Genomic DNA, 23,409 nt, shown 5'->3' on the forward strand with positions numbered 1-23,409 from the left:
AATGCAAACCGATGGAAGCAGAAGTAGAAGACTACAATGTCACAGAGCACACGGTGTCTATTATTGTGTAAACATTTATAAATAAGGGCTTAATAGTGTCACCACCCAGAAACGGATCACCATGTACCCCAACCAGAAGCCTTGGATGAACCGGGATGTTCGTCTCCTCCTGAAGGCCCGCAACACCGCCTTTAGGTCAGGAGATGCACACGCCTACAGCACAGCCAGGGCTAATCTAAAGAAGGGCATCAAAAAAGCCAAACACCATTACAAAAAGAAGGTAGAAGAACACTTCTCCAACTCCAACCCCCGACGCATGTGGCAAGGACTCCAGACCATCACAGACTACAGGACCACCAAACCCTCCCCCGCATCCTCTGATGTCTCCTTCCTCAACGAGCTCAACAACTTTTATGCTCGTTTTGAGCGAGGGAACCCCACAACCACAACCAAAGCAGACGTGACGCCAGACCACCTGTAGCTCCCGTTAGCCACCACGCGGACAAGTTCTTGTTTACAGATGATTTATTCAATGTTCGGCGACAAGATCACTCAGCGTCGTCATCATCATCATCATCGTGAGAACTACCCAAAGAAAACAATTGCAATAAGCAACATGTTTACAATAACTCTTATCACAGTAAATCCAAACAATAAAGGTATAGACACATAAATGCCCTTTTATGGCACTTTCATTGAAACTGAAATTAACAGAGGCACCCTGAACACACCTCATTGCCTGCTGTAGCCAAACGGGAGAAAGTCCGTTCTTCGCGCGAGCCGCTACTCCTCTCAACGGTGAGTCCACAATTGGGTTTAATTTAACTTAACTTAACTTATGTGTTCTTTAAAACTTAAGTCCAGTTTAAAGCAGTAGGACGATGCAGCTGAACTCACAGAGCGCCATGCTTCTCTGCTCTAGTGTCACCACAAACTCAGTCCGTGCTGCACGTCACTTCCGCTACCACCAATTACAAAACAAAGTTCCACAATTAAAGGAAACTTACAAATATAAACACAAGAAAAACATTGGAACACTTCACTGTTAGTTACACCACCAACCTCTGACTCTCTCCCCCACCGATGTAGGAGCGGTGCTGAGCAGGATCAATGTCCACAAGGCTGCAGGCCCTGATGGCATCCCCGGGCGTGTTCTCAGAGCGTGTTCTGGGGAGCTTGCAGGAGTGCTCACAGACATATTCAACCTGTCCTTGGCCCACGCTGTGGTACCGGCCTGCTTCAACTCCACCTCCATCGTCCCGATACCCAAAAACTCCAACCCATCTAGCCTCAATGACTACCGCCCAGTAGCCCTCACCCCCATCATCACTAAGTGCTTAGAGCAGCTGGTCCTAGCACACTTCAAATCCTGTCTCCCCCCCACCCTGGACCCCCACCAATTCGCATACCGCCAGAACAGGAGCACAGAGGATGCAGTCTCCATCGCACTCTGTCCTCTCACACCTGGACAACAACAACACCTACGCCAGAATGCTGTTTATAGACTTCAGTTCAGCGTTCAATACAATCCACCCCTTACAACTCATCAGGAAACTGACAGGCCTGGGCATCAGTTCCCTCATCTGCAAATGGTTACTGGACTTCCTGACCAACCGCCCCCAACATGTCCGGCTGGATAACCGCTGCTCATCTACAATCACAATGAACACCGGTGTACCACAAGGCTGTGTGATGAGCCCTTTCCTCTACTCCCTCTTCACTCACGACTGCAGACCTGCTGATGGTTCCAACACCATCATTAAGTTTGCAGATGACACCACGGTGATTGGCCTCATCAGTGACAACGATGAGGCCGCCTACAGGGAGGAGGTGGATCGTCTGGCTGAGTGGTGCGACAGAAACAACCTGCTGCTTAACACCGAGAAGACCAAGGAGCTCATCGTGGACTACAGGAGGAATGCTGACCCACATCCACCCATCCACATTAAGGGGACGGCTGTGGAGCGTGTGAGCAGCTTCAAGTTCCTGGGAGTCCACATCTCCGAGGATCTCACCTGGACGACCAACTGCTCCAAGCTGGTCAAGAAGGCTCACCAGCGCCTCTTCTTCTTGAGGACCCTGAGGAAGAACCACCTGTCCTCAGACATCCTGGTGAACTTCTATCGCTGCACCATCGAGAGCATCCTGACCAACTGTATAACAGTCTGGTACGGGAACTGCTCTGCCTCGGACCGGAAGGCGTTGCAGAGGGTCGTGAAAACTGCCCAGCGCATCGCCGGAGCACCACTTCCTGCCATAAAAGACATCTACAGGAAGCGGTGTCTGAAAAGGGCTGGGAAAATCATCAGAGACCCCAGTCACCCATCACATGGACTCTTCACCCTCCTGCCCTCTGGGAGGCGCCACAGGAGCCTCCCAGAGGGCAGGAGGGTGAAGAGAAAGTCAAAGGAGACTCACTAAAGCTTTGTGTTTGCAGTGATCCAGAGTAGGATGGCACGGTTGGCTCCTTCAACTTGAATGGGCTCAGAAAAAACTGACCCCCTCCTCAGAGGCTGGAAGCATTTTGTTTTTCTAATGGAGGCTAAATCCTTGTGTTCAGCTTCCTCCTATAAAATGTTTGCAATTTTACTTAAAAAAGAATAAAATAAGACTTAAATATGTTTACCCAACATGAAGAAGCATGCTACGCTCACTAGTGTCCACAGTGATTGATGCTCTACCAGGTGCACACGGACCAGACCATCAACAAGAAGCTCAGTGAGAAGGCAACAATTGTTGTGCAGTTATTAAGAAATGAAAGAAATATTAAATTCCTATAAATCACCTTCTGTCTTGAATTCCATCCTATGAGGTAATTATGTTCAAAACAAACTTTATTTTCTAGTAAGAATGTACTGACTTTACTCACATATGTAGCACATATGTAAATCTATTGTCTGTTGCTACGTTGCGGACGGGGCCTCCACACCTAAACAGGAAAATGAGTCATTGCTGTTGTGAGCTCCAGTCAATATTACAGGCTGTGGTCAGCTGACCTGTGGTGCTGCTCCGACGTGCTCTTTGTGGATTTACACAACTAGATGTAAGCAGATGTCTTAATACCAGATGGTAAATGAAACTAAGCGTTATCAGCCTTGCACGTGTCCTGTCTACAGGAAGCGGTGTCTGAAAAGGGCTGGGAAAATCATCAGAGACCCCAGTCACCCATCACATGGACTCTTCACCCTCCTGCCCTCTGGGAGGCGCTACAGGAGCCTCCGGACTAAGACCACCAGGTACCGGAACAGCTTCTTCCCCACAGCTGTCAGACTCCTGAACTCTGCCTCCTGACATCTGACCCACGTTAACACATGGACTGAACATACACACACCCACAATGGACAACTGTACCCTCAAACACACAATAATAACATGGACTGAACCACCACTCACAGCCACTAGCACTTTATATAGCCTCTGTAGAAACTATCTACACCCTCACTTATCTTAACTGCACTACTGTATAGCTCTGTGTAAATAATCATTCTGTACATACGATAATCTTTAATCCTACAACTGTTTACAACTTGCATAGTTCCCATTTCTGTATAGCTGTATATCTCAGATTCTGTAAAGTTATTTATTTCATATTCTGTATAGTTTTTCATATTTATATCCTGTTCATAGCCTGTACATAGCTTGTACTCACTACAGCCTGTACATACTTATAGTTATAGAATATTCACAACATACTTCATACCGTGTACATTATAACATACCATAATAGACCCATTTCTGTAATATACTCACATATCTATATTATTGCTAATATATATTGTAATATATCTATATCACTAAAGCACTTCTGGATGGATGCAAACTGCATTTCGTTGCCCTGTACCTGTGCATGTGCAATGACAATAAAGTTGAATTCTAATTCTAATAAAGACGCTTCATTTCTCAAGAAATATGCAGGTGGAGTGATCTTTATCAAAAGTGGAAGTTAGTTCTGTGGCTAAACCATTGTACACAAGAACTTTAAAAATCTACTGTGTGTGAGGCTGTGTAAGTAAAGCTCGCCCTTCTCGCCCGCATGTAACAAACCATCTGTTGGGGGTTGTGGATTTGACACCTTAGCATCGTGAAAGTGGGGAAACATGGTTTTGGCTGAGCATAAGATTTCTGCTTACAACTTGTAATCTCAGTTATAAATGAAATTAAAAAAATGTTTTTTGTAAGTGTGGCTAATGTATAATTTGACTTCTAAGGCACACACACACACACACACACACACACACACACACACACACACACACACACACACGCACACAAGAACAACAACACAGAGAAGAAGAAAAGGGGGGTAGTTTACTACGCATCATAAAACACAGTCACTAATCTTCCAGCTGTATCTTTCTGTTCTGACTTCAGAGTCCTTGTTTGTTTACTGAGCCGTACTTTGGGAGTCATACTGTTGTGATACTGGGAGAAAAGGGTGAGGTGTGAGAGACTAAACCCTTACACACAAAGCTTCAGAAATCTAAAGAGTGTGTGAGGCTGTTAGCTGTGCTGTTCAGCAATAAACTCATCTACAATGTGTTAGTAAAGAGTGACGTGTACTTCTGTCCCATTAAGCAACGGTTTAACAAATTTCACTGCAAACTATAAAAGGAATCTGGGTTTAAATAGAACATAGCAGTGTTGGATTAAGTGCAGGAAACACTAGTATAAGGTGTCTATGGAACAAAGCTCCTTCAACATTCACAGTGACCAAAGTGGATGACTACAGGCATTTCTCTCAGTCACCTGATTGTGTTTAGGGAAAAAGCAGCTAAATACACTGAGATTGCACTGCGATGTTTGTGAGCTGTGGGTTTTGTCAAACTTGGAGTGAACAAAGCAGAAAAACAGTAAAAGATTCAGACATTGAAATTCTGGTTTATTTCATGAATACACTGAAACATTTTACAGTCCACAGAGCAAAGTAGCATACACGATAAATGGATACACATAACACAGACAGTGAGAAGTAAAACTCATCGTCTTACCAGATGTTATATTCTGTAAACTTAAAATAAACCCCTGAAATTAGAGTTTAATGGGCTGCTGTTAGTCCTTGTACAACGGGTGCGCAGCTCAATTGACCCATCGGGGTCCACCAGGCAAATGCTCAGTATGACAGACAGTCATAACCCGAAGAAGAGAGAGCGCATTCTTAAATTTCTCTTAGAGTGACAGCTGTGCATCGCAGGACTTTTCTGACTGCAGGTGCACAAACAAAGTGATCAGAACGACTTTGATAAACAAAATCTATTCTAATCCAGCTAAAAGAAACCTTATTCTAAAATCATTTGAAATTGGGACAATTAAGGTTATACAAAGAAAATGTATTTCACTCCCCCTTCCTCCTAAAGTAATGGAATCAATTTCAAGGTCATAAACTTGGTGTCCCCAACTAATGAATTCCTGTCTGCCAAAAACAGATTACCGGTATTTGCCAAAAAGTGATTGTAACTAAGCTATAAATAACTTGTTGGTCTATAATATGTGAAAAAGATTTCAAAAATATCCCTCATGAATGATATCAAGTCATCTTGAGCCACCAACAAGATTCCTGTCACAAGGTAGAAGCTGCAATTAGTTTTTGGCAGTGACTTTTATATATCCTTTATGCTGTTAAAAATCTCTTTGACATTAAAAATGTATTTTTTAAGAGTAATCTGACCAAAAGGAAAGCAGAAAAGGCAACAAATATAACAACAGTTACAGTAAACATATTTTAAGTGACCGGATCGGTTATAATGTATGTCCCTAACACAGAGTAATAAAGATACTTGAAATGCAGGAAACTTTGAATTTCATGTATAACCCCTTTGTAAATCCTGTTTACTGAAGTCTATTTACCAATATAAGTAAAGAAATTACACATAAAAAGACACACGGGAACATCACGAATGATGAATCGGAAATTGCGTTTATTTCCGTTTCCGTTTTATGCTCCGTTGACAGTTACAAGTCCGTATGTGCTGTAGGTAGCCGGTGAAGTAGGTAGCGCTATAAAACCATTTAGAAAAAGCAATGGAAGACAAGGCTCAGATACAAGAAGCGATTAAAAGTCAAGGGGAAGTCGTCCGGAAGTTAAAATCAGAGAAGGCGAGCAAAGAGCAGGTCCGTACTAAGATTTACTCTTAATATTAATTATGATGTTAAGACAAGTGAGTTACAGCATGCTGCGCCATGCTTCGGCATTTTAACTGATTGGTTGTTTGCTAGCTAGATTAGCTATATAATACATGTAGAAGGTTTTCATACTCGCAGTTTAGCTCTCGGTCTTGGAATACATGCTGTTAGCATCTGACTCAGTACTGTCTAATATGATTATTAATCAGTTCTCATTTCGACATAGATTATGCTCAATAACTTGGCTTTCCGAAAAAATGGAAGGCGCTTATATTTAGAAAACAATATCCGCTAAATTCAGGTTTCAGGGAGAAGGAGACTACACTTCCCAAAAGCCAGTTTTTTTTATTCCACCATAGAGTTAGCTTACAGGAAAAGTCCTGCGCTCTAATCGGTCCGGCCTCCTTCATTCAGCCCAGTTAGCTAGCGGATGTTAACATGCATGTTGGCACCTATTATGAAATGAATTAACGAATTAGATAACAATGATATAGCTTTTTATTTTCTTCACGGCTTTAAAACGTGGATTTTCAACGTTCTTATTCTCGTTATGGAAATGTGTAAGGAGAGCTGATGCAATAACACGCATGCGTTAACACGGGCATTATCAGAGCCTGTGACCACTGAGAATATGTAGCTGATACCACAATAAATGCCAAATGTATGGGACGGTGCAGAAGCGTTTACTATTAGCAAACACTAAGACGATCAAGACATCTTCTAGGGGCCAGTGTTTGTTTTAGCCCGTCATAAATCCTCGTAGAACAACATGAATTAAAAACGTGCCCTTTGTGTTATTCAGGAATCTTCTAGACTGGACCATAGAGCATAATCTTATTTCTCAGAGAAGATGCCTTAGCCGAGTCGTTCAGACAGCAGTCTCATCCATTTCCTGTCTTTTATCTGAATTGTTTGATGTTAGTTCTGACTCGCTTTATGAAAATGACACCATAGAGATTTATTGAGACTAAGTTACAAATGCTTGCTGACAGGTAGAGTTTGCTAAATGCAATAACAGGTTAAAGCAGCAACAGTAGACATGTTAACCAACTTTTTGTGGCTGTGGACAATAAGTGAAGGAAAGCGCTATACAAATACAGGGGAAAAAAAGGAATCATAGATTTTTTTAAACAGTTCAAGAGGTGCATCTGTGCACTTGTTGTCTAAATCAGTTTTTATCACATTAGTGAAAGACTTTGTTTGCCGGGTGGGTGGGGGGCTGTTGGGCTGCTGTGATTGACTTGCTGCATCTCGTGTTCTGTTCTCCTCACTGTGGTGATGATGCATCATGCCCCACCCTCTCCTAGTGATAGGGTTGCTTACCACTTTTCTCCTGTTCTTCCTGCCTGACCTGTGGTGACCTTGGCCTGTCACACGATTCATCATCTCCACCATCTACTTCACCGTCTGGTTAACCCAACCCTCCTGACTGGCTGCTGCGGCTGGCTCTGTACAACACCACTGGATTATGCTGCACTCTTGATGCACTCTGATCTTTTTTTGGTCCTACTTTACTTTTTTTTTTTTTTTGAAATCCATACCATTTTCCTGCACTGTGGAATAACCATGCTGGGCATGATCTGGGTTCGTGCCTGCTCCGCTCTGGTGGGCTTTCGGGCTCCCACATGTGTCCGATCTCTTCACTCTTTCCCTGGGATCACTGTGGCTCAGGTAGGCTGCTGTCCATGTGTTTATTTGACAAGATGTATTCATAATTTTTCACGCTACAGTTGTTAAATACAGTATAAAACCTCTGAACACTTTATATTTTGTTCTGTGTTCTCATGCAGATTGATGAAGAGGTAGCTAAACTGCTGGCACTAAAGGCTCAGTTAGGAGATGATGGCAAAACCCAATTTGTCCTTAAAACACCAAAGGTAAGATTAAAGTACTGTTGTATTTAAGGAAATACACGTTTATATTTACAGAATATTCTGTGGCACAGGCCTGGTATCGTCTGTATTAGGACAAGACAAACACAACCATTTAACTTTATGTCACATGTGTAAAGCTTATCTTACTATCTCAGCAGGACTTGGTGGAATAAAAGGAGCTCTCAATGGCAAAGTACCCGCTACCTTTATATTCGGGCACATACCATTTGATTAAAAGCTTGTTGTAAGTAGAAGCAGGCGTAGCTTTGGTTACAGAGAAGCCTGTCTGTGAGATCATTGGCACCAAGTGGCTGCATTATAATTAAAAAAATATAATAGCTCTAGATAGCTTGTTACCAAAGATCAGATCAAAGAACCCCTTCATAAGAGTGGGTTTAACGAATCAAACTTTAGTGTCGGTAGTCAAAAATGCAAGGATCAGACTACCCCAAATTGTGTCATCAAAGTACATGATGCTTTATGTGGATATCTGCTTATCCTTTAATCAATCACATCTCTTCTAGAGGACCAGAAAATGTCTGTATGGTAAGCTTTCCAATGGTGTGTTACAACCCCAGTGGCTCTAAGTTAGATTTCTTTTTAATGTAAAAAGTTACATGGATTCAGTCACCCAGGCCTAGGACAGCGACCATTTACAACCTCTGGTAGGCTGAGTGGTTACTGGTTACCGCACGGTGAAATCTGTTACAAAGAGGATGCTGAACAAAAAAATGACAACAAACAACAAGTGCATACATATTCTCACAATAGAATTATTTGATTGACAATGTGTGTTTGTCAGGGAACGAGAGACTACAACCCCAAACAGATGGCCATCAGAGAAAAAGTCTTCAACACCATCATCCGCTGCTTCAAACGACATGGAGCCGAGACCATCGACACACCTGTTTTTGAACTAAAGGTAGAGTTTGACTTAGTTTAACAAGTTTGCTGCTTGAAAAATAGGAATGGGCATCGGGTATTAGTTCTTTTAGCAAACCGGTTCCCAGTAGTTCAATTCCTTGGAATTGTTAGTCTGCCAGACTCTCAATCCCGCTTATCGGTTCCACTCGTACTTATGCTACAATTAGCTGACTACTTTCATTTTTATTGCACAAAAGAACCAGAGCGCAATGGTGAAGTGCAAACTGCATTCAGGACCGAAACAACAGCTAACTGCTAAATAACGAAGTTGTGCCGCTAACACAACTTCGGCTCTTTGCAAGCACCTATCCGGTCTTTAAGTGATGACGTGATGAATCCTGCTTCCGGGCCCAAACTACCCTGTGTTTAATGACGCTTTTGTGTTTTTAACATGTTTTAATGCTTTGTATCTTGTTCTATTTAATCTCAAAAGCCCCTAAAAACAGTCAGTGATCACTGTCGGCCTCTCTCGGTTTTTATTACCGCTATTCATTTTAAAGCTCAGCTTTTAAAACCATCGGGAACCCTCAAGTTAACTTTTATCGAGTGGAAAAAAGTTAACGTTCATCCTCCAGCTTCACTGTTTATGTTACGCTAACATAGCTGTGTCGGTAGCCACCACGTAGGACATCGTTATATACCAGCTAGCCCAACTTCAGTAACCCTACAAGTGTCACTGCTGTTTACTTTCATTTATGTTGGAAGTGACAGCAGAGCTGTACGTTTGAATTTTGTCAGAAATCCCTCAGTCAGAACATGCTACATCATGTTTAGGTGGTAAGTAGCGAGCTAACTTCCTGCTAACTTCTAACTCCGTTAAATGTATTAAATTCTGTTTTCATGGATGCCTGGATGTTAAACTTAAGGCTATTGTTAAACTGGATATTAAGAGTTTTACTCTCAGTGATGCCGCAGTGTTCGTTTGACTTTGGGCCCAGACACAGCTAATGACGTCAGGCTTAAAGGCCGGATACAGACAGTGTGCTAATCAGTTTTCAGTTTTATTTGTCATATGCAAGTTAGCACAGGGTCAACATTGCAATGACATGTATTTGACGAGCAGAAGACAGTCACTCAGCAGAATGGTACAGTAGAAAAAAAATGGTTAAGAGCAAAATATTAATAAAATATAGTAAAAGAAAAAAGATTAACAGTTAACAGACTAAATATGTATATATTGGGGTGCAACGATACACAAAATTCACGGTTCGGTTCGATACTTTGGTGTCACGGTTCAATATTTTTTCGATACAAAAAAAAATGTTCATGCTTTTTTAATTTGTCATTTATTAAAATTATAAATATATATTTTAACTCAAAAGTACAGTTTTTAAATTTAATGTTGCTGAAACAACAAAATAATAAAAAAATAAAAAAATAAATCTGACGGAGAAATCACTCATCTTTGGAAAAGAGAGTTTATTACAGAGAAATGGCTCTTTCAAAATAAAAGCTATACTATACGCTTCTTCTGGGCTATATTCTCAGCAGCATATTAAACATATCAGGTCCCCATAAGGAGAATCCTGTGCTAACGGCTGTCTAAATGACTCGGGTAAAGTTTGTAGCATGCGTGCTTGTTGTTTTTGTCTGCTTCCACTTGTCTTTGCACTAGGATGATGTCGGAGTAAATGTGCAGTCATATTCGTTGTGTTCCCACTAGTGCTGTCAGCGTTAATCTGAAATGACCTTAACGCCACAACACGGCAAATCTCCGTTAACGAGCTACCGCGGATAGACCCGTGCGTGGGGCTGGACGGCGTCAACACGTTAACGAGCTAACTGCGCTAACGCACTAGCTCCCACCAATGTAATTGAGCATTGCGTGGCACATCCAACATACTGTTTTACTTTAGTCCATGACGCGCTTACCTTCATACGTCACATGAAAACCAAAATAGTTCCAAAGGCCAGATCTGAATGAGGGTGGGGGAGGTTCAATTTGCCATGTTGCAAGGAGAGCTTAACTTCTGTCTCGCTAGCTTGCCCTGCGCTCAGGGAATCTGTGTTCGACTACTCCGCCTAGGCTGCACTGTCGAGCGCAGATCCACTGAGCGCTCAACACAGACAGCATCGTCAGAAGGAAAGTTGATAAAATAAATAAAAAATTTTGTATTGTTTGATACATATGGGTACCGAACCGAAAGCACTGTATCGAATGGTTCAATATCGATACGAGTATTGTTGCACCCCTAATAAATATATAAATATATGTACACACTAGTGATTAAATAAAAAAAATCTTAAATAGGAATGTGACGGGGGGGATATTGCACAGTGGCAGGAATGAGCAGCAGTACAGACTGAACAGTTGGTACAGTATTGCACATTTTCTGCCTAATATAAATACCAATAAAGTGGAGTGACCAGTGCAGATTGTGCAGAGTACTTGTGAAGCTGCAGGGTAGCTTCTGAGTGCGTCCTGTGGACTGTGTTGTGTGTGTTTAAGTGTTGTGGTTGAGGTGTCGTATGGCTCGGTGGTAAAAACTGTTTTTGAGTCTTGTAGTCCGAGCAGACAGACTCCTGTAACGTCTGCCAGATGGTAACAAGGAGAAGAGCTGATGTGCTGGGTGGCTGTGGTCCTTGATGATGCTGTGTGCTTTGCGGAGGCACCGTTGAAGATAAATGTCCTGAATGGCAGGAAGCCTCGTGCCAGTGATGTGCTCTGCTGCCTTCACCACCCTCTGTAGTGATTTCCGGCTGCTGGCAGAGCAGCTTCCGTACCAAACTGTGATGCAGCTCGTCAGTAAGCTCTCGACTGCACACCTGTAGAAATTTGAGGTGATATTCGCGTTCATGTCAAACTTCCTCAGCCTCCTCAGGAAGTCGAGTCGCTGGCGAGCTTTCCTGATAGCAGTGTCTGTGTGAAGGGTCCAGGAGAAATCCTCGGTGATGTTGACTCCAAGGAATTTGAAGCTGCTGACCCTTTTGACCTTGACACCGTTGATGTGGATGGGCTGGTCTTCCCTGACTGGTCGTTTCCGGTAGTCCACTATCATTTCTCTAGTTTTGCTGATGTTGAGAGTCAGGTTATTTTCCAGACACCACTCGTACAGCGCCATCACCTCCTCTCTATAGGCCGTCTCATCGTTGTCTGTGATGAGGCCTATGATGGTTGTGTCATCTGCAAACTTGATGATGGTGTTGGACTCATGTTTAGCAACACAGTTGTGTGTGAACAGGGAATAAAGGAGGGGGCTAAGCACACAACCCTGTGGCGTTCCTGTGTTTAGGATGAGTGATGAGGAGGTGTGCTTACCAACTGTCACCACCTGGGGCGTGTTTGTGAGGAAGTTTAGAATCCATCTGCAGATCGGTGTTCCCAGCCCAAGGTCGACGAGCTACGAGGCAAGTTTTGAGGGGATGATGGTGTTAAATGCCGAGCTGTAGGGCTGCCACAAACGATTATTTTGATAGTTGACTAGTCACCGATTATTTTTGCGATTAGTTGACTAATCAGATCATCATCCATTGGACGTAAAACTACAGCTTATTGCACCAGCAGCATCTGCTCTTATATAACTATCATTAGCTTACAGCTTGAAGTGTTTAAGGTGCTAACTAACAATAAAGACAAGATGATAGTTTATTCAATTTTAATGAAATTTGCAGATTGTTTCGGTGAAGTTTAATAAACTCCTTGCTATCTAAAATATAACAGGACACTGGAGTAAATTCTGGAGCATCTCACACTTCTGATAATCAGCTGTCTGCTTGATGTTTATTCAGCTGTGTAAAAACTTTAATCTCAGCCAAACCGATTTACTCAGGAACAAGTAAAATACTAAAGAAAGCCAAACAATAACATTTGTAAGTTATCTAAGTGACTCATATATCATGTTTAACCTGAGTAGCGAAAGACGGCGGTGGGTTTGAAAACGATTTGCCGGGAGTCCGGTGTTCTCACGGCTCTAGTTAGCCTAGCCCCCGGCTAGCTATCGAGCTAGTGGGTAACAGACGTTGCCGAAAACGTCGGAGCGCTTTTGAAAATATGTGGTGTCCTGATAAACTGAGCAGATATTTGAGGTTTGCACAGCTACATTCTCGCCTGAAAATATGTTAAACGTTTATTTTGTGACCCAGAAAGAATAATAAGAGTAATATTAAAACTAACTAGCTGCCGCCATTGTTGGAAACTAAGCAGGGTGGTGCTATGAATTTTGGGACACAGCTACTTCTTCTTCTTCGGGGTTTAACGGCAGCTGGCATCCTTGTACATGCAGTGCTGCCATCTTCTGTTTCAGTCCGTTATTACACTCTTAAATCCTGCTACTTATTCCTGCGTCTTTTGGGATCTAACAAAGCTTCAAACGACGCGTCGACTATTAAATTAGTCGTCGACGATTCTGATAGTCGACGTAATCGTGACTAGTCGACTAATCGTGGCAGCCCTACCTAGCTGTAGTCGATGAAGAGCATTCTTGCATATGTATTCCCTTTTTCCAGGTGAGTGAGGGAGGTGTGCATTGCCAGGGCGATGGCATCCTCTGTGGTTCTGTTTGTCCGATAGGAGAACTGAAGAGGGCCCAGTATGTCAGGGAGGGAGGAGCAGATATGACCTTTGACCAGCCGCTCGAGCCACTTCATGATGATGGATGTCAGTGCAACAGGACTGTACTCATTCAGACAGGAGACCACAGATTTCTTGGGAACGGGAATGATGGTGGATGTTTTGAGGGACGTGGGGACCACTGAGTGCCTCAGGGAGAGGTTGAAGATGTTGGTGAACACCTCTGCCAGCTGGTCGGCGCACACTCTGAGAGGCCGGCCTGGGATGCCGTCCGGTCCCGGAGCTTTGTGAGGATTGACCCTTTTGAAAGACCATCTTACAGCTTCTGTTTTGAGAGTTAGTTACAGCCTCACTGTCCTCATGAGGGTAGAGGATCTGCTCTCTGTTGTCTGCATCAAAACGAGCATAGAAGTTGTTAAGCTCGTCTGCAGCTTAACAACTTCTCGTCCAAATTCCCCGGAATTTGGATATATGCGGACGGTGGTTTTAGTGATGGTATCGTCCATGCATTTTCCAATATATCCAATGGCAGAGTCTGTGTAAAGTGTAAAGTGTGCGTGTTAGTCCCCATAGGGAAATAGTTCCTCTGCATTTAACCCATTCACCCAGTGAAGCAGTGGGCAGCCACCAGTGCAGCGCCCGGGGAGCAGTGTGTAGGGACGGCACCTTGCTCAGGGGTACCTCAGGGTAGCCGTTCAGTGGAGTCGAACCCCCGACCTTCCGATCATGGGGCCACCACTCTACCTACTGAGCTATCCCTGCCCTGTGAGTTCATTGATGTTGCCATCAGCTGCATCCACAAATATCTGCCAGTCAGTTGTCTCAAAGCAGTCCCAGCTCAATAAAGGCAGCGTCAGGATTTTAATTCTCAGGTCCAATAATGATGTCATACAGTTCGTCCACAGCCGAAGCTTTATCAGCGTGTGGGGGAATGTAAACAGCTGAGAGGAGAACTGAGCTGATCTCCCTCGGGAGGTAAAAAGGCCTGACTTTAATGCTCAGCAGCTCGAGGCTCTGAGAGCAGTAAGTTTTTAAGATACACACATCTCTATCCCACATAGAGTTAACCATAAAGCACACCCCTCCTCCCCTTTTCTTGCTTGAGTCCTTCGTTCGGTCTCCCCGGTAAACAGTGAATCCATTCAGCGTGACGGTGCGGTCGGGGACGCTGGGCTCCAGCCATGTCTCCGTGAAGGCCAGAACGCAGCAGTTCCTGATGTCTTTTGGGTGTTTAATCCGTGCAGGCAGCTCGTCAAGTTTGTTGTCCAGAGACTGGAGATTTGCGAGCAGGATGCTGGGCAGAGTTGGCTTGCCGTTTCTCTGTCGGGATCGGCTCAAAACTCTGGCGCGTTTCCCACTCTTTGTTTTCCCACGGCGTCGCGCAAGTAAACAAAGGATCCCAGGCATCCACGGTGTCGAAACCTGCTGTAAAGTCCGAACTGGCTGACGAACATTGCTCCAAAAGCGTTTGTCCGTCATACCGCGTATATGATCGCGCTGTGCGCACAGAAATAGAAAGCAGTACAAAATAAATAATAACATTTTTGCTGAGATGACTGGGAGCTCTCGGCCGCCATCTTACGGCGCAACCGGAAGTCAAGTTCCTCGATTGCTTTAAAGCTTTGTGCTGTTGACTTTGTGTTTATACCTGTTGTTAGCTAGGATTTGTGTTGGTGTGTAGCCTATAGGTTTATATTGTTAAATGTTAATTATGAGAATTATATATCACATATTCTGTGTGAGACATTATTTTTGACACACTGATCACAAGGAGGTGAAATGCCTTCAACATTCACAAACATTTGACCACACAGCACGCAATTGATTTGCAGGAATGTGGAACACATTGCACGGAAGTGACCTATTTGTCTGTTTGCACAGGAAACATTGACGGGGAAATATGGAGAAGATTCCAAGCTCATCTACGATCTCAAAGACCAAGGAGGAGAGCTGCTGTCCCTCAGATATGACCTCACTGTATCCTTTAAATAGACACAGCCAACTGTACTGTTCTCATTCATGCATTTCCACAAAAATGTTAGAAAGGATTAAAAGAGTGGTGGTACTTTAGACTGAGCATTCAACAGAGTCAGAATACGCAGTTAAATGAACGGGGCTTCTTATTAACCAAGTGCAGCTTGTGAAAAGGTTACATTGTCATGAAAGTAGCAATACATTGTTACTCTGTGGTGTTGTTATTCTTGACCCGCCCTCTTTCAGGTACCATTTGCCCGCTACCTGGCCATGAACAAGATAACCAACATCAAGCGTTATCACATTGCTAAGGTCTATCGTCGTGACAACCCAGCCATGACCCGGGGACGTTACAGAGAGTTTTATCAGTGTGTAAGTCAACTGCAGATGGCATGGACTGAGTTCTTTTTCATAGCATTAATTTTGTCTCACTATGGGAATATCTACTCTGACCTCATCAGAAGGTCAAATATCACAGCTCCCTATAGGCTGGCTCAGTGATGCCTGTGTGAGGAGGGGCGAGGGGTCCCCTATATAATCTTGATTCAAGCAGAAGCCGTTGACAGCCCTGCTGTTTGTGCTAAACTGACACTGTCCATGAATTTTAGTGCAGAACGCTCTGTTCCCTACATGCCAGTGTATAGTAGCTCACAAGCAGTAGCAATACAGTCCTGTAGGTAGTCCGGGTGTTTGGTAGCAATGCTTTTACTCCAAAGCATCGTAGCAACACTTTACTAATAAGGCACTGCCAGCATCACCAACAGGAAGCATTCACGCGTTCAACACTCATTAGCAACAGCGCTTAATGTAGAAACTGCCCAATATGCAGCAAAACCTCCAGAAAAGTAGCACTACCTTTCACTGCTAGGATTCAAAGTCCACTAGCTACCCGAGGCTACAGCTAGCTACCCGAGGCTACAGCTAGCTACCGAGGCTACAGCTAGCTACCCGAAGCTACAGCTAGCTACCCGAAGCTACAGCTAGCTACCCGAAGCTACAGCTAGCTACCCGAGGCTACAGCTAGCTACCCGAAGCTACAGCTAGCTACCCGAGGCTACAGCTAGCTACCCGAAGCTACAGCTAGCTACCCGAAGCTACAGCTAGCTACCCGAGGCTACAGCTAGTGTCACTACCCGATCCGTACCGGAAACCCGATCCGTACCCCGCATGCGCAAATCTTACGTCACTTCCTCTCTTTGCCAACATTGCGACATTCAATATATTTGAATGACACGGTTAGCGCCCAGTTAGCTCCTAGCATTTCTCAGCAGCTCTGCCTCCTTTTCGACTACCGGGACATTTAAACAATGGATAATCCGTATGCAAACAAATTCATGCTTTTCTCCTCAACAGAGAGCGTCCCCCGATTGAACAACAGTGCCGTAAAATAAGAAGAATGGCGCCTAATTACAGAGTTAATAATACAGACTTTGTAATGTGTCACGTGAAGATTCAGCAGCCAGATGAAGTGTTTACTGACAACTGACAGTGATAGCGCACATCATCATCATTATTCCAACAATCCTCTCCACACAGACGAGCATAAACACACTCGACTGTCACTAAATCAAATTTAACACACGTTTGTAATGATGCTAATTCAGTTTACAATAGGGTTTATTCGCTCAGTCAGCAGGTGGCAGTATCCTCGTACACTGGGGAGTAAACTGCCATTAAACGAAGAGAAGAAGACGAAAACCCCTGCACATGCGCGGTACGGATCGGAGAGTCCTGATCCGTAACTATCTTTTTATTTTTCGTTTTCGTCTACATTATATTGAAATGTTTCATTATGGGAAACATTTTAAGAGATACTTATTATTCTTAACATCTTAACAGATACTCTGACCCGTAACTATCGTAAAACGCTTCAACCGGAAGTAGACACCTTTCGTGCATGCGGGGCACCGATCGGGTTTCCGGTATGGATCGGGTAGTGACAGCTAGCTACCCGAGGCTACAGATGTGGAAAACTATTGTTGAGGAGTAGCAGGTGGTTGGTGTACTTTGGTAAACGGTCACTGCTCTGATGCAATAAAAAAATGTGACTGTTAAATGCTGTCCACACTCCTTTCCCTGATCGCCATGGAGTGCTTCAGAAGGGTCGTCGAGGCCCACATAAAGGATTCCATCAATGTCACTGTGGGCTACAGGAAAAAACGTTTTTGCAGATTGTTCCTGGCTCAGACTCGGGTGCAAAAAGTCTCAACCTGAGCTTCCTCCTCTACAATTTGGTCCTGGACTTCTTAACCAGCAAAATCCACAACATCTCTTCCTCCTGCATCATCCTCAGCACTGGCTCCTTCCAGATCTCTGTATTAAATCTCACCTTCCAGGTCACCCTGCTGACATATGACGCCAGAGCATCAAAGCTGTCGTACAGTCTTTGTAGATGATGCAACACTTTGCACAATACATTTTTATGTATTTTATCTATTGACTATTTCAGTTTACACTGACATCTGCTGCTCGTCACCACTGATGACTGACTTAGAAGTGACAAAGTTAACATGTGTGTTTGTGTTTGCGTTTCAGGATTTTGACATAGCAGGGCAATACGACGCCATGATCCCAGATGCTGAGTGTCTAAAGATTGTACATGAGATCCTCAACGAGCTGGACCTCGGAGACTTTCGTATTAAGGTTTGTCACTTAGTTGAGCTGAGTGCTGCCGTGGTGAGTGAGTCTCTCTAACCACATCTTCTACATGCAGGTGAACGACCGACGCATCCTTGATGGAATGTTTGCGGTGTGTGGCGTTCCAGATGACAAGTTCCGAACCATCTGTTCAACGGTGGATAAACTGGACAAGGTACTGAGGCTTACTGCAGTGAACATCCAACTCTTCTAATCACTATACTCAGTTCTCCTGACCCTCGTACTTATGAGAATGTTGTCAGTTGTCAATATTCAGAAACCAGTATTGTGGAGGTAAAAAGGAATGGCATTTTTATTTGTGACACCTCTGATGTAATCTAACAGCACTGTAAGCGTCTCCTTGGAGAGCTGCTATGTTGATGCCATTTGCATGAAAATGTTATGTGCAGCTGCTCAACAACAGATCCGCCTCAGATGTACCACAGGCTCAGAAGAGTAGGTCCAGATCGGAAATCACTTACAAAACAGGATTGGACTGGATCAGGATGGATGAACCTCAGTGTGTGAAGAGGACTCTCCATTTACATGTACAAACTGGAGTCTATTAGATAGATATGATACAAACCACTGCAGCACAGTACCTGTAATACCTACAGCATGTTCTAATCGCTCTAATAGGATATTATGGTCGACAGTATCGAACGCCGCACTGAGGTCTAGCAGGACAAGCACAGAGATGAGTCCACTGTCAGAGGCCATAAGAAGATCATTTGTAACCTTCACTAAAGCTGTTTCTGTGCTGTGCTGAGCTCTGAAACCTGACTGAAACTCTTCAAATAAACCTCTGCAGATGGTCTGTTAGCTGTTTGACAACTACTCTTTCAAGGATGTTTGATATAAAGGAAGGTTGGAGATTGGCCTATAATTAGCTAAGACTGCTGGGTCTAGAGATGCTTTTTGAGTAAAGGTTTAACTACAGCTAGCTTGAAGGCCTGTGGTACATAGCTGATTATTAGAGATAGGTTGATCATATTTAAGATCGAAGCATTAATTAATGGCAGGACTTCTTTGAGCATTTTGTAGGAATGGGGTCTAAAAGACACGTTGATGGTTTGGAGGAAGTAATTATTGAAGTTAATTCAGAAAGATCAATTGGCGAAAAAGAGTCTAACTTAACATCAATGGTACTAAGAGTAGCTGTAGATAATATTACATCTGTGGGATGATTACTGGTAATTTTTTCTCTAATGATAAAAATTTTATTTGTGAAGAAGTTCATGAAGTCATTACTAGTTAACGTTAAAGGGATGGTTGGCTCAAAAGAGCTCTGACTGTTTGTCAGCCTGGCTACAGAGCTGAAGAGAAACCTGGGGTTGTTCTTATTTTCTTCAATCAGTGATGAATAGTACGATGTTCTGGCTTTGCAGAGGGCTTTCTTATAAAGCAACAAACTATTTCTCCAGGCTAAATGATGATCCTCTAAATTTGTGACACGCCATTTCCTCTCCAGATTACGAGTCATCTGCTTTAGGGTATGTGTTTGAGAATTATACCACGGAGTCAGGTACTTCTGATTAGAGACCTTAGTTTTCACAGGAGCTACAGTATCCAGAGTCGTACGTAGTGAGGAGGTGAAATTATTAACAAGATGATCGACCTCTGGAGCAGCGTTCAGATAGCTGCTCTGCTCTGTGTTGGTACAGGGCACTGAAGATGATAACAGTGGGTGGATTATATTCTTAGGATGTTCTTGACAGATGTCTTTGCAACCATCTAACTTCACTTAGGAAAACATTTGCACATCAAGAAAGATTCTTCTTCAGCCACTTTAAAGCCCTTTGAGTGCTCGGTCAGTAGAATAGTGCTATATAAGAACCGGTCCATTTACCATTTATTTACCAAGAACTCAAATATTTACTGATTAGAGCATTTTAATGATTTATAATCCTGTCTTCCATGCACTTGAGCAGCTCCTCAGTGTATGATGAAATAGATGCTGTAAGATGAAGAGATATTAGCCACAAATGGTAAATGGCCTGTATTTCTATAGCGCTTTACAGTCATCCACCCATTCACACAAATGTCATTGATTATCACGGTTTAGAGAAGTGTGTTTGCATTTGTGCAATTATTTTGAACTGTGGGTGCTGATTTTAAGTACAAGTAGCAGTGATGTCCCGTCTGAAGCTGAAGCTCCAGTGCGTGCCCAAAAAACGAACACACTGCTTCAGAAGCCCTGTGCCGAGGCGAGGGTCGTCTGAAAAGAGTCACGTGATTGATGACATCTGAAGCTTCATTTGTCAAACCCCCGATTCAGTGGTTAATGACGAATTGAAGGGAGGATAAGAAGGACAGACGCAACAACATTGTCATCCCCTATGTAGCCGGTGTATCAGAGACACTCAGGAGAGTTTTCTCCAAGCATGACATCCCGGTGCATTTCAGACCCAGCAACACGCTCAGACAGAAACTGGTTCACCCGAAAGACAAAACGCCAAAACACAAACTTAACAATGTGGTGTATGCTGTACAGTGCAGCGAGGAATGCTCAGACCTCTACATTGGAGAGACCAAACAGCCACTTCACAAGCGCATGGCACAACACAGAAGAGCCACCTCCACAGGACAAGACTCAGCAGTCCATCTGCATCTTAAGGATAAAGGTCACTCTTTGAGGATGCCAATGTTCACATTTTGGACAGAGAGGACAGATGGTTTGAAAGAGGAGTGAAAGAAGCATCTATGTCCACTGTGAGCGACCATCTTTGAACAGAGGCGGGGTTTACGACACCAACTCTCTGCCATCTATAATCCAGTTTTGAGATCCCTTCCCAGACGCCTTAACGCCCACTCACATCCTGGGCCATCTGACCTCAGGAATGATAAGGTGGGGCCAGGTTTCACAATGAACACACCCGAAACTCTGGCTGATTGGGACCCACGCCCAGTTTACACCTTGGCTCAGGCGATTAGAGGATCATCAGGGGGTCCTTTTGTCCCTCTGTGGGGGGAAACTCCCACTAGGTTTATATCTGGGACTCTCCACCATTTGACCTTAGAACTGAAGAAGCTTCTCGGATGAGAGGTGAAACGTCTTCAAGCAACTTAAAGAAGTCCAGACGCTTTTCTTTGCAAGCTCCTTTGACTACGATGACCTGGATGACTGAGAACCTTCACAGACATAACGAATTGAATCATTGGTGATTTTTTTTTGCGACAGATAGCGAACTAGTGTGCGACATAATGAGAGTTATAATTTGTAAGAAAACAGGGACTTCACTGCACAAGCATACTCCCAACCTATTGTAACATCGTGTTGTACTTAATTAAAAAAAACAAACACTATATATTAATACAAAACATCAAGAAGTCCCAAGCAGAGGGAGAACACACCATGGTGCATGGTTACATGAGGAAGGTAAAAAGCACCACATCAGCCCGATGTCAGACTGAACTGTCACATTATCATGTTAAACAGAAGCTGTCATTTCAGCTCTGAGTGGCCAATCATAATGCAGCACTTCACTTCAAGTTGTAGATTCAAGCTGCTCGTCATATTTTTGGCACCAGGTGTCACCAAAGAGCTCTGTGTTGAACCGTCTTTAAATACAAGGCTCAGTGCTTCGGTGCTTGGCAGGTTATGATGAGGGTGTGGCTTATCAGCAGATGGGTATAACTAGTGCTCCACAGAGCTGCCATGTTATGTTGGTAAATATAACAAACGTGGACTGTGCTGTAGTCCCGTCTATGCCTGCAATGATTGCAGCCCTGCTGCTCACGGTCATTCGTTACAAGGCTGCTGAGCGTTTCTCCATCTCTCACCTCTTTTTACTCACCGTGTGTTTATGCACCACTCTGACATTAGTCATTAGTCAAACACACAACCGGTCACAGGAGATGGACTACCCGAGAGATGGACTACCCGAGAGATGGACTACCCGAGAGATGGACTACCCGAGAGATGGACTACCCGAGAGATGGACTACCCGAGAGATGGACTACCCGAGAGATGGACTACCTGAGCCTGGTTAAAAGGGAGTTTTTCCTTCTTCTGTCACCAAGTGCTCACACAGGGTCATCTTCATGTTGGTTTTTTTCTGCATTATTGTTGGGTCTTTATGTTACACTATAAAGCACCGTGTTGTTGTGGTTTGGCGCTATATAAATAAAGTTGAATTGAAATCCTTACCCGTGTCCTCCTCTAGATGTCCTGGGAGGACGTGAAGAAAGAGATGGTGAATGAGAAGGGCCTGTCAGAGGAGGCTGCCGACCAGATTGGGGAGTACGTCAGCATGCAGGGTGAGACTGTGCCCAACATCCACACAGCTGATGTCTGTAGAACAATCAGCGTGACCTGAACTGTCAGCTGTTCAGCGGAGGCATTTTTTAGCTCTTTTTCTTCAGCATCAAATAAAATGTGGTCCAAGCTTATGCTGCACTCCCACAGACTCAGAAACACAACATTAAACATTTTATCTTGTACCACCACAATGATGAAATAGAGCATGCCAAGGGAATCGCTTGTGCAACACACAGACTGACTGTGCTGGATGTAATGCAGGTGGAATGGACCTGGCTGAGCGCCTCCTTCAGGACCATAAAATGTCTCAGAGTAAGCAGGCCTGCGCTGGCCTCTCAGACATCAAACTGCTCTTCAAGTACCTACAGCTCTTCCATGTCACAGACAAGGTGAGAAACTGATCTTGGATTTCTCTGGTATAGGATTCCAGTATGAGTGCTCTATAGCAATGATCTGGTTTCCATGTGGACAAAAAAGGTTTTATACTGGTCATGCAACCCTGTGAAAAACTAGCACACCCTTACTGGTTTTCAGGGTTTTCCATTAGGTCATGGTACCTGGTACCATTAGCATACTAATTATGTCACGGGACGCTTGGCCATGTTGCTATAGCAACAATCACGCACTTTAGGTGGTACTCGATTGTAAGTGAAAACCAGTCGATCCGAGTTGAGTGAACCTCGGCAAGTGAATCCGAGCAGGTAAATGGAAAAGGGGCTTTTGTTTCGTCTCTCTGTTGTTTTTCTTTGTTTTTCCGTTCTTCATTCTTCCCTGCCTGGATACGGACTTTGAAATTCTGCCTTCTCTAGGTGGTGTTTGACCTTAGTCTGGCCCGGGGTCTGGACTATTACACTGGAGTGATCTATGAAGCCGTGCTGACTCAGGCAAGCGCAGTCTCAGCCGCTAACGAAGCTCAAAACGGCGCCAATGCAGAAGAGAGTGTGAGCGTGGGCAGCGTGGCGGGAGGGGGGCGATACGATGGCCTGGTGGGCATGTTCGACCCCAAGGGGAGGAGAGTCCCCTGTGTGGGTGTCAGCATAGGTATCGAAAGGATCTTCTCCATCATGGAGCAGAAGGCTGAGGTAATGTCTCGCCTGATATCTGTGAAA

The 23,409-nt window shown here is 43.9% G+C and overlaps 1 protein-coding gene and 1 long non-coding RNA gene across 4 annotated transcripts in view; one reads left to right on the plus strand and one right to left on the minus strand.

Annotated features, from left to right (window-relative positions):
- Nucleotides 1–510: 510 nt before the first annotated feature.
- On the minus strand, nt 511–942 carry LOC145432269 (uncharacterized). The gene is made up of 2 exons (XR_013912551.1): nt 732–942; nt 511–585 (listed from the first exon to the last, which is right to left on the minus strand). It is a non-coding gene; the product is annotated as an uncharacterized LOC145432269 (long non-coding RNA).
- Nucleotides 943–5,914: 4,972 nt separating this feature from the next.
- Nucleotides 5,915–23,409, plus strand: part of hars (histidyl-tRNA synthetase) — a 43,810-nt gene continuing 26,315 nt past the window's right edge. Inside the window, exons 1-11 of one of the 3 annotated variants that reach the window (XM_080309018.1) lie at nt 5,938–6,108; nt 7,428–7,791; nt 7,911–7,997; nt 8,797–8,916; nt 15,310–15,405; nt 15,649–15,774; nt 17,938–18,045; nt 18,116–18,214; nt 22,206–22,299; nt 22,562–22,689; nt 23,110–23,382. In XM_080309018.1, coding sequence (XP_080165144.1) covers nt 7,603–7,791; nt 7,911–7,997; nt 8,797–8,916; nt 15,310–15,405; nt 15,649–15,774; nt 17,938–18,045; nt 18,116–18,214; nt 22,206–22,299; nt 22,562–22,689; nt 23,110–23,382 — 1,320 coding nt within the window. In that variant the 5' untranslated portion in view covers nt 5,938–6,108; nt 7,428–7,602. Of the gene's footprint in view, nt 6,109–7,427; nt 7,792–7,910; nt 7,998–8,796; nt 8,917–15,309; nt 15,406–15,648; nt 15,775–17,937; nt 18,046–18,115; nt 18,215–22,205; nt 22,300–22,561; nt 22,690–23,109; nt 23,383–23,409 lie in introns of all 3 variants that reach the window. The other 2 variants (XM_026181369.2, XM_026181378.2) reach the window with 2 other exon arrangements.

The sequence above is a fragment of the Astatotilapia calliptera genome, chromosome 2 (genome assembly GCF_964374335.1).
Source record: "Astatotilapia calliptera chromosome 2, fAstCal68.1, whole genome shotgun sequence".
NCBI classification, from domain to species: Eukaryota; Metazoa; Chordata; class Actinopteri; order Cichliformes; family Cichlidae; genus Astatotilapia; species Astatotilapia calliptera.